General features: G+C 49.4%; 1 protein-coding gene across 1 annotated transcript; it reads left to right on the forward strand.

The window, feature by feature from the left end:
* The first annotated feature begins 4,375 nt into the window (after positions 1 to 4,375).
* HOXB13 (homeobox B13) lies at positions 4,376 to 6,742 on the forward strand. Its single transcript, XM_040087091.1, has 2 exons — positions 4,376 to 4,946; positions 6,483 to 6,742. Exons 1-2 carry the CDS (start codon positions 4,376 to 4,378, stop codon positions 6,740 to 6,742), a joined length of 831 nt encoding a protein of 276 aa, XP_039943025.1.
* Positions 6,743 to 11,684: the final 4,942 nt, after the last annotated feature.

Below are 11,684 nucleotides of genomic sequence, written 5' to 3' on the forward strand. Positions count from 1 at the left end.
GGAATTGTTGCCCTCAGATGAAATCTCTGACCAGAAAAGAGGCGAAAAGACAGAAAATCCCACACAGAGCAGCCAGGCTGGAGCAGAGGCAGCTTCCCTTCCCTCAGAGTTTTTATCGCCAGAGAAGGGAATTCCTCCGGTTCCACTTCCAGGATGGGATGGATCCCAACCAGTGGTGCACGCGTGGCATGGGAGAGTTGCTCCTGTGCTGCCTGGAAGCCACCAGGGTCACCTCCTGCAGGGCACATCCATGGACAAGGGACAAAATCCGGCTGATTCCACCCAAAACCACAGCTCCCATCCAGTCCCGACCTGCTGGGAGCCACACACAGCAGGGGAAGCAGCAGCAGGAGATGGATGGATGGAAGGATTCAGGGATGGATGGAGGGATGGATGGATGGATGGATGGATGGATGGATGGATGGATGGATGGATGGAGGGATGGAGGGATGGAGGGATGGATGGAGGGATGGAGGGAGGGATGGATGGAGGGATGGAGGAAGGGATGGATTGCAGGGATGGATGGATGGATGTATCCATGGATGTAGGGATGGATCCATGGCTCCATGGATGATGGACTGATGGAGGGATGGGTGGAAGAGGGGACAGGGTCAGTCTCTTTGGGATTTCAGCCTCCCTGGACTGTGGGGAGGGGGCTCAGGCAAGCGTTTTTGGGGGTTGGGACTGGGAGAGGAGGGCCTGGAAGCCACAGCCTTTGGGGACCACCTCAGGGGCTCCGGTTCTGTTTTGGGGTGAGGGTTAGGCCCGAAGGGGGGAGCTCAGGTGGGGCAGCCCAGGAGCAAAACCCCAGAGCCGCCCTCGCTGCTCAAAAAGGAACTGAAAAGAAAAAAAAAAAGAAAAAAAAAAGAGTGGAGGCAAGGCTGGGGAGTGGAGACGAAACCTGGGAGGCGCAGCAATGACAAAAACGGATCCAACAAAACCCCGCGAGTCTGGAATCACCCCAAAAACGGATCCAATAAACCCCCCCCCGCATCTGGAATCCAACAAAAACCGACCCAACAAAACACCCCAAAAATCTCTCCCCAAAAACTGATCAAAGTAAAAAATTCGGGTCTGGATCCAACCCAAAACCTCTCTACAAAAACTGAGCAAAGAAAAAACCCCGAACCCCGGGTCTGGAGTCGCCCCACATCCACCCCAAAAAGGGGGAGCGGGCTCTGGAAATCTCCGCGGCGCCGGGGCTGCAGCAGGGAGGGGCTGAGAGGAGCCGAGAGGAGCCGGGCCGGGCTCTCTGTTCCCCTGCCAGTGATTTCTTCAAAGGATCCACCAAAAAATGTGCTGCAAAGTCCAAATTCGGCTACTCCCGGCACCAAGGGGAGAAATATCCGCACCTACGAGCCCCGAGCTCTTGGGACTGCCCGAGGGGTGGGGAGGGAGGGGCCGGAGCTGGGGAGAGAAGTGGGGGGAGGGGGGGGGGGTGTAGAAAAAAAGGAAAAAAAAAAATCAAAATTATCAAAAATGTTTTCCTTAATTTGATTTTTTTTTCCTCCCCGAAATATTGCCAGAATCAGCGACTGAAGAGCTGGGCTCCCTTCCAGACCCAGAATCCGATTTTCCAGCCATTGATTATTTCCAAACGTGAAGTCTTTGAGTAGTTCCATTTTTTTTTTTTTTTCCCTTTTTTTCTTTCCCCCCCCCTCCTCTTCAAACTGCTTTGGGGTTTGGGTTGGGTTTGATTTATTTTTTTTTTTTTTCCCCCCTTGTGTTTTGTAATGACGGTTCTGGTTCAATTGGTTTAAAAAACAAAAACAAAAACAAAACCAACCCCTCACAGACTCTTAAAAAGTTGTTCCAGATATTTTTCAGGCTCCAGATGGGATGAATATTAAATGGATCCTATGGAGAATATAACAAAAGAATGGCTGCAAAAAGATAAGAGCGTTCGATAACTTTCACGTCTGTCATTGAGAGAGGAACTGCTGAAGAATTCAGGTGTTTTATCCCTTTAGCCCCTTGCTCTTGCTTTAAACACTGAAATTTTCTCCATAAAATCGCCAGAGAAGGAAAATCTTATGATCGGTTTGAAAATCGAGTTTTTAAACGGCTCCCGCGTCAAAGCCTTCTCGAAATTTTCCGCAGTCTTAAAAGCAATTTGGGGTAAAAAATGTAATAAATGAACCAAAGGGCATTTTTGGGGTGAAAACGTGGAATTCATCCCCGAGGCAGCATCCGCGGGGCCGGGACAAAGCCCCGCTCACCTGGAAAAGGAAATAAAATCCAATTTATACCTAATTTTGCCTCTGTCCCCTGGTTTTTCGGGGTGCCCGTGGGCGGCCGACCCCTCTCCTCTTTTCCTTCCTTTCCGCATTAAAAAACCACAACCAAATCAAAGGGAAATTAAAGGGCTGAAAAACTCGCGGGAAAATCCTCAGCCAATCCCTCCTCCCGCAAAATCCAAATTCAGCCTCAAATTGTGTCAAATCCCGAGCTTTTTCCCCCCGAAGCCGAGGGGTCCCCGGGGCCCCGGGAGCTCCGAAATCCTCAAAGCTTTTAACTTTCAACTTGGCCTTGACCTCGGGGGTTCCAGCCCCGACCTTTTCCTGCCGGAACGGGTCGAGCCCCCGGGCAAACACTGGCCGGGGGCGACCAAATGGGGCTGGGGGCGAGAGGGAAGGGGTAAAAAGGGCAGCAAAGAGGAGGGGAAGCGGCGCTGAGGGAAGGAAGGAGCTCTGGGGAGGTTGAAACTGCTCGGGTTTTTATTTTATTTCTTTTATTTGATCTCCCCACACCACCACGGCTGGAATTGAAAATCAGCGAAGGCGGAGATTTTTTTAGGCATGGATTTGAGGTGTTGGGAATCTTTCTCTATTGGGAAATAGGGAAAATATATGAAAATAATCCCTATTTCCCTATATTTCCCTAATGTTCGGGGTATTGCCCTGCTTCCAGCAGCGAAATTTGGGGGTTCCTGAGCCCGCCATCATCGCTCCTAACCCGCATTCCTACCGGATTTCTGTCCCTGCAAGTCCAGCGCTGTCGCCGCTTCTCCGAGTTGGGGGTTGGTAGCCCAAAGAGCCGCAAAAAGGGAATTTTTATTATTAATTTTATTTTTAATGGGCTTAGATTGTCTTGGGGTCAGAAGGCAGAAATCTCTGGGTTCATTCACACGAAGGAAAAGACGCCGATGCTGAGGCTGCCTTTGGGGGGAATCTCGGCAAAGCTTTTCCCAAGAAAGACTTTTGGGAAGAAAACAGAGGGGAAAAGGGGAAAAAAATCTGTTGGCACTGAACAGACAATAAAAAAATACCTGGATGATTTCAAGCGGGTGCTGTTCAATAATTACTTATTCACCCTAAAGTTTTCCAGCCCCGTGGGATCCCTCGTCCCCACGTCCATCTGTCTTTCCCCGTCCTCTCCACCTGCGCCCTTCTCCTGGAACCCCAAAGGGATTTTCTGGTTTATTTTCCCATCTCCCTTTTCCAAATCCTTTCCCTTTGGGATGTTTCCAGGGCCCACTCCGGACTGTCCCAGCACCTCTGCTGGTGTTTTGGGGGATTCCAGAGGCCGCTTTTCCCTTCTCTCCAGGCTTTTAAGGCCGTGAGGGTGAAGTGCTCTCCCCAGGGGGACAGAACTGGGATTTTTGAGGGGTGTAAAACCCTGAGGAAGGGAAGAATGAGGCTGGACAGGCTGGAACGGAGGGAAGGCCCCATTCCCTGGGGTCCATCCTTGCCCTGCTTAGGCCCAGATGAGTCCCGGGCTCTGTGAGGGCTCAGCAGAAACCCCCCAGACCTGCAACGGAATAAACCATTTAAAAACAACCTTAAAAACAAACAACAACAACAACAAAAACCCTTAAATAAATAAATTTAAAAAAAAAAAATAATCTGAGCCTGGATTTTTCCACCCGGCAGCTGCCGTTCCTGGTTGTCCCATTCCTCTCTTATTTCCCCCATTTCCCCACCTCCACCTTCCCCCACAATTTTTATTTTTCATTTCCAAGAAGCAGCCCAGGAGCCACCTCCGTGTCCCCTCCTGTCACGGGCGGGAGGGGTCCCCTCCTCCTCCTCCTCTTCCTCCTCCTCCTCGCCCTCTCCCCTCTCAATAAAAGCATTTTCGCAATTTCTCCAGGACTTTATTGAAGCCGAAGGAATTTTTTTTTTTTTTTTTTTTTTTGGTGGTGCTGGGTTGGATTTATTTTTTTTTTTTTTTTAATCCCCCCCTCCTCTTCCCTCAAGCAGCAACCAATGAGCAAACCTCCGCCCGTTGCGTCAGGCCGCCCCGGAGAGGGAAAAAAGCAGCTCTGGGGGCGGCTCGCAGCCTTTTTAAAAAGATCCGGAGACCCCCCTCGGGCCGGGCAGTGCCCGGGCGCTGCCGAGCAGCCTCTCCCCATGCCCCGGCCCCCGCGCCGCCCCCCATGCAGCCCCCGGGCCTCGAGGGGCTCCTGGCTCCGGGCGGCTTCGCAGGCGTCCAAGCCAAGGGGCTGCTGCCTCCTCCTCCTCCGGCCGCCCCGACCCTCCCCGGGTCTTCGCCTCCCCCCGGGATGAACCCCGGGTACCCCCCGGAGGCTCCCCCGGAGCCGCCCAAGGCCCCGCCGGGCGCCGCAGCCTCTGCCCCGCTGCCCTACGGTTACTTCGGCAGCGGGTACTACTCGTGCCGCGTGTCCCGCAGCTCGCTCAAGGCCGGCCCGGCGCAGGGACCTTTCCCCGCAGAGAAATACCTGGAGTCCGCCGGGGGAAGCGAGGATTTCCAGAGCCGTCCCGCGGAGTTCGCTTTCTACCCCGGTTACGGCGCGCCCTACCAGCCCGTGGCCGGCTACCTGGACGTGTCGGTGGTGCCCGCGCTGGGCGAGCCGCGGCACGAGGCTCTGCTGCCCGTGGATGGGGGCTACCACCAGCCCTGGGCGCTGGGAGGGGGCTGGAGCGGGCAGATGTGCTGCCCCAAGGAGCAGGGCCAGCCCGGCTTCCTCCTGAAATCCGCCTTCGCAGGTAAACCCGGCTCCAGGGGACGCGGTTCCACGAAGGGTTAATATTTCCTGGGTTTGGATGGGGTTTTTATTATTTTATGTGTTTTGGGTTTTTTTTTAATCCTGGGGGGCTGTTCTCGCTGTGCTGGGGGTTGGGGGGTGGGGTGGTTTGAGAGTTGGAGCGGATTAGGGTTCACCAAATAATTATTATCAATAGTAATAATTGAATTAATCACGGCCATGTCTAACTCCGAGCAGGGAGGCAGAAGGTGATGGATGGGGGTGCGAAGGAGCATTTCCCGGAATTTAAAGGACGATTTCTCAGAATTCAGATGATCACTTACCGGGGTTCAAATGATCATTTTTCGGGTTCACATGATCATTAATCCGTGTATAGATGAGGGTACTAAGGGGGTTCAGTGGTATTTTTAAGGTTCAGACGATTATATTTTAGGGGTCCAGGCGATGATATTTTGAGGTTTTAGACAGTGATATTATGGGGGTTTAGGAGATTATATTTTGAGGGTTCAGACGATGACATTTTGGGGGCTCGGACGATGATATTTTGGGGCTAAGACAGTGACAGTTTGGGGTTCAGGCAGTGACATTACCCGGGTTCCTCTGGTGACACCCTCGGGGTTCCCACGGTGACATCCCCGCTCCCCGGGATGACCCCGCGCCAGGCCGGGGGCAGCGATGGGGTTTTGGGGGCTCCGAGGGGCTCGGGGGGGGGCCAGGGGAAGAGGAGGGGGCTCCTCCCACCCCCGGCTGGGGATGGGTTTGTCCCCGGCCCTGCTGAAACCGCGGAGATATTAATTAAAGTGATTTAAGTGATTAAAGTGATTAATTAAAGAGCGCTGGACACGTCGCTGATCTGCCGATACATGGATTTCACCAGCACAAAAAAGAAATTTAAAAATGCGGGGCATTAAAAAGGAATCTTTAAATATCCAGAGGGGGGGAATATAGAACTTAAAAGTCTTTCAATATTTAGAGGGAGAATGTAGAACTTAAACATTTTTAAACACCGAGAGGGAGAGTGTAGGACCTGAAAATATTTCAATATTTAAAGGGGAAATGTAGAACTTTAAATAGCAAGAGGAAGAATATAAAACTTAAAATTTTTCAACACCAAGAGGGAAATATAGAACTTAAAAAAATTTAAATACCTAAAGGGAGAAAGTAGAACTTTAAAATCTTTCAATATCAAGAGTGAGAATACAAGACTTAATAACTTGAAATACCAAGAGGAAGAATACAGAACTTTAAAACCTTTCCGTACCGAGGAGGACAACATAGAATTCGATAAAAAAAACCAAAAAAATAAAAATTGAAAGTCAGAATATAGAAAATCAAAGATTTTAATACCAAGAGGGACAATATAGAACTCAATTTTTTTTTTTTAATAGCGGGAGGGAGAGCACCGAACCGAACATTTTCAAACCCCGCAGTTCGCAGCGGGTTCAGGGAGGGGCGATGCGGGGAGCTGAGCGCGGGGCGGGCTCGGGGGGGTTTTGGGGACCCCCGGCAGTGACCGCGCTGTGTCCCCAACCCGCAGAGCCGGCAGGGCCGTGTCCCCAGGAGGGCTGCGCCTTCCGGCGGGGCCGCAAGAAGCGAGTGCCCTACAGCAAGGGGCAGCTGAAGGAGCTGGAGAAGGAGTACGCCAGCAGCAAATTCATCACCCGAGACAAGAGGAGGAAGATCTCGGCCGCCACCAACCTGAGCGAGCGGCAGATCACCATCTGGTTCCAGAACCGCCGCGTCAAGGAGAAGAAAGTGGTGGCCAAAATCAAAAACAGCGCCGGCGGCACGCCCTGAGGGGTCCGCCTGGGTCACGGGAACCTCCCTTGGCCACCGGGACCCCCCCGTTTGTCACCGGGACCCCCCTGTTTGTCACCGGGACCCCCCTGTTTGTCACCGGGGCACGGGGACCCCTGTTTGTCACCGGCATCCCCCACTGGTTACCGGGACAGCAGCATCCCCCTTCTGTCACCGGAACACCGGGATCCCCCCGATTGTCACTGGCACACCGGGACTCCCCACTTGTCCCCGGGACCCCCCGTTTGTCCCCGAGACCCCCCGAAGGAGGGGACACCGCCCGCTGTGCCCGGCACGCTTCGCTCCTGCCTTACACCAGAGCGCTCCAAAGATTCCCAAACCCAAATCGAGCCCGCCCAAATAGCGCGAATTAACCCCAAAAAACCCGCCGCTCCCGGCTCTGCGGTTGGTTTGGTTGGGTTTTTTTGTTGTTGTTTGTTTTCTTAAATAACAAAAAGAGCGCTGAAAGCGGTAAAAAAGAATCTCCCGGATTCAGGCGGAATTATCCAAACGCACATTTAAAGGAGAATAAATTAATAAACAAACCCGCGTGCTTTCCAGAAAAACGCCCCTGAATTAATTGCAGAATTAATTGCATAAAATTGAATGTACAGGACATACTATGACCTATGCAGGCACCCATTTATAAAGACATGTACTACTTTTTATTATAATTTTTTTTTTTTTTTTTGCGAGCGGTTATATATAAAAGTTCCATATGTACATGCACATATTTAGCGGTATTTTACCTATTTTTCCCCCCAGCCCCGCGATTTTTTGTGTTTGCGTGTTTCTGTATTAGCCGGTTGTATAAATGCATGATTAAAGGCGCTGTAGCCCTGTGTGGATACATAAAAATTATAAAATATATACTCGGAGAAAGGTGTATAAACATTTATAACCAGCAAAAAATATCCGTCTTCACCGCTTATATTTTGGCACGGTTAAAGGCGACCCCAAAACCCCGCTTTGGTTTGTGCTGAAATTTGTGGATTTGTACCAGCGATTCCCACCCCCCCCCTTTATTAACACCGAATTTTCGCCCCAGGTCCCACCATGTGTACTGGGAGAAACATAAAGTTATTTTGGTTGGTGTTGGCGAAGCGGAATAAATGGGGTGAAATTAAATATATAAATTAACTATATTAAGATTATTTTATTTTATTTTATTTTATTTTATTTTATTGATTTTTTTTTTTTCTCGACTCTTTTCTGGTTGGGGGGAAGCGCCAGCTCCACGCTGACAATTTCTTTGTCTCCTATCTTGCTGTTTTGAGGCAGAGGCCCTCGCTGAAAACACTTGAAACTCCTTAAAAAAAACCCTCAAAAGGCGAATAAACTCCACCGGTACCAGCAAAATTAGCCTTTCCCCCCCGGATTTAGGTTCTTTTAGAAATTCCGAGTTTTAAGCGGCTTTTTGCCCTAAATAATGATGATTTTAGGCAGGGTTTTTTTGCTTAAGAAAGGATTTATTGAACATCTGCAGTGGCTCTGGATTCCCGCAGATTCCTGAGCAGTGGAGCAGAGCCGGGGGAGCTCTCCTTTGTTTTTTTTTTTTTCCCTTTCCCCCCATTTTTTCTACGTTTTCCCCTTTTTTTTCCCAAATATTCCCTCCCTGGCCTCGTGGAGCGAAGCCTTTCCCTGGTGACGTCACAACCCCATGGAAGGGAACGGCCAATGGCCGGGGGTTTCGGGTTATGACGTTCTCAGATGAGGAGTGGCTTATGTCATAACCCCGCCCCGGGCAGTTCCGCGGTCCCCGCCCGCCAAAAAAAATTCCCTAAAAAAAAGCAGGAAAAGGGATTTTTTTGGCCTCGCGGGTGTGGATCCAGGAGCTCTTCCCCAATCCAAACCCTGCTCCGAAATCCTCAGATTTTCTCCAATCGGCGTTTATTCATTTTTATTTTCTAATTTCTGCCCCCGCAGGGAGAATCCCTCCATGTTTGGGAATATCTGGATTTTCTGAGCACGTGGAGGGATGAAAACCCCAAAATCCGCCTGATTTTCCCCCCGATTTTACCGGTAATGAACTTTCCCAACCCAATTCTTGCGTGTCTGCGAAGGCGGTGTCACCGACCCTCGCATGTCCCCCAAAGGAAGGCAAATAATCCCATAAAATCAAAGTAAATCCAGCTGGATTTACGGCTTTGGGAAGGGTCGCTCCTCTCAAAGCTCCCCTCCACGGTCAAGGTTAATCCTTTTAGGGAAAGAGGTTGGGTTTTTTTCCCCTTTTCCTCGCAGAGATCTTTTCCCGGTATTCCCCAAACCAGCTGGAAAACCCCCAGACCCTTCCAGCCCAGTGGGAAACTGAGGTGAAACTGGGAGATATAGCTGAAACAAACTGGGAAACTGGGCTGAAACTGGGAGATATAGCTGAAACAAACTGGGAAACTGGGCTGAAACTGGGAGATATAGCTGAAATAAACTGGGAGACACCGCTGGAACTGGGAGACATCGCCATCCCCCGCCCCCAGCCGCCGTTCCCAGCTCCAGCCCCCGGCCCCGGAGCGGAAAATGCAGCTGGGAAGGGGAGGAGGAGAAGTCTCGCGGAGAGCTGTAAAACCTTCCCGCGGCGGCCTCAGCAAAGGGCGAGAAGGGCCCGACATCCTCGTAAAACGCCGGGAAGGAGCCGCTGCCGGGGGGCGCCGGGCCAGGTGAAGCCTCCTGCACCCCTCCCTTTGCCGTTGAACTTGAGACTCGCAAAACCCGGGCCAGAGCAGCACGAAAAACTGGCCTAAAACAGCTCCAAAGCTGGCCTAAAACAGCTCCAAAAACTGGGTTAAAACAGCTCCAAAGCTGGGCTAAAACAGCCTCAAATCTGAGCTAAAACAGCCTCAAAACCTGGGGCAGAGAGGCACCAAAACCTGGGCTAAAACAGTCCCAAAATCTGCGTAGAACAGCCCCAAACCTGGCCTAGAGCAGCCCCAAGCCTGGCCTAGAGCAGCCCCAAAGGTGGGCTAAAAAGCCTCAAAACCTGTGGCAGAGTGGCACCCAAATCTGGGGCAGAGCAGCCCCAAATCTGGGCTAAAACGGCCTCAAAACCTGGGGCAGGAGAGCCCCATAATCTGGCCTAGAGCAGCCCCAAAACGTGGGCTAGAACACCCCCTAAAACTGCGGAAGAGCAATCCCAAAACCTGGCCTAGACGGACCCTCTCCCCACTCCTCTCCCCCTTTCCTCTCTCCCCTCTCTCCTTTCCCATTTTCCCCCAAAACCAAACCCAAAATCCCCTAAAGAGTCCCAAAGAGGCTCTGGGATCACCAAACACCTCTCCGAGTTTCCCTCCCCGGTTTTATTTCCTTTGACTCCTTCCTTTTGTTCAAGTTCATTCCCACCGCACAAAGTCTCTGTCTGGGCTGGGGTTTTTGGTTTTTGTGTTGGTGGTTTTTTTTGTTTTTTTCCTCCTCTTTCCCCTTCAAAGGATTTTGTCATTGAACTTGAGCTCGAGCCGTAAACATTCCTGGGATGTCATTAACGGCGACCTCAGCCTGCTCTGCCTTCCCCCTCTCTCCCAAAGTATATTTTTTTACCCCCTCGCCCCCTTTTTTCCCCAGTCCGGGGCCCCTAAAATAAACCCAAATATTTCCTTTCATACCTACAAAAAGGATTTCCCCCTTCTACCCTCTCCATCTATTCAAGAATTTAATTATTTATTAAATCTTTAATTATTTCTGGGGGCTTTTTTTGTTTTTAATGTGCGAGCCGCCCTTGTCGTTCCAGACCTGCGAGCAAATGAGCGAAACAGGAAAACTCCACATTGCAGTTAAAATATGGTTTAGATTTTGTTACTTTGAATAATATCGTACATCTCAGAAATTTAAAAATGAATTTACTCCTCTCCAGCCCTTCCAGTTTTTTGTTTTGTTGTGGTTTTTTTTTAATCGGCCTTCAACCCTGCGCCAAGACAAAACTGATTTTTTTTCCCCACTGAAATCCATTCCCCCCCATCTCTGCTAGATTATTTAATTGCTTTTCATAAAATTAAAGATTAAAAAAAAATACACCACGGAATGAGTTTATTCTCTGCAGCGTTGATGGCTCACACCACTGGGATGAAACAATCCCAAAACAACAACAAAAAATCATTTTCCTTCGGGTTTTTCCTACCAGTCCTCAAAATTAGCATCCAAGTGAGGAATATTTCAGTTTTCCGAGCTGGAATTGAACAGGGCCGCAGTTTTCTGCTGGGGTTTGGTTTATTCCCGATTCCTGCTGCAGGGCTGCGTGTGCTGAATGTTAATTCGGGAAAAATCCGCATTACGGAGCCGGCCGGGACTTTTTTGTCTCAACCAAACAGCAGAGAGAGAAAAAAACAAAATAAAATTTTAAAAGAGGCACTTTTCAATTCATCTCAAGCAGTTTTGAGGCTTTATTTTGATGAATAAACCCTTTTTCTTTTTTCTTTTTTTTTCCCCCCAATTTTTTTTATTTTAAAGGCGAGGCCGAATATTTGAATTTCGCTGCATCCCTCAGGCTCTGCAGCCCTCTTCGACAGCAAAATTTTAAAAAGTCTGAAAAAAGAAGATTCTCGTGAGCAGGAGGAAAAACTGGAGCCAGGTGGTGAAATCAGGGGAAACCCCGATTTTTTTCCCAAAGATTTTCGCCAAGGGATCCTGCGCTCCACGGGAGATACCTGCTGGGAGAGGAAAAACCCTTTAGAAACTTATACTATAGTATATTATATATTGAAATATATATATATATAAATAAATAAAATAACTATAATGATAAAGGAAAATAAATGTGTAATTATAAAATAAAATAGAATTATTTTATCAACTATTATTGTATCATCTTTTATAAAACAATAACGCTTTACATTAGCTATTATATTATATTTTTATTTATATTATTATATTTTAAAATATTACAAATACATTATAAACTTTATTGCTTCATGTAGCAGTCTCGTGGCTTCTCCTCTTTTTCCGGCTGCAAAACCTC

This window comes from Hirundo rustica, chromosome 27 (assembly GCF_015227805.2).
Source record: "Hirundo rustica isolate bHirRus1 chromosome 27, bHirRus1.pri.v3, whole genome shotgun sequence".
Taxonomy (NCBI): domain Eukaryota; kingdom Metazoa; phylum Chordata; class Aves; order Passeriformes; family Hirundinidae; genus Hirundo; species Hirundo rustica.

Bases quoted from the DNA above. Each gene is read 5' to 3' on its own strand.
- HOXB13 (XM_040087091.1), top strand. From the start codon at position 4,376: ATGCAGCCCCCGGGCCTCGAGGGGCTCCTGGCTCCGGGCGGCTTCGCA. The intron at 4,947-6,482 runs GTAAACCCGGCT...CCCAACCCGCAG, and splicing joins CCTGAAATCCGCCTTCGCAG to AGCCGGCAGGGCCGTGTCCC.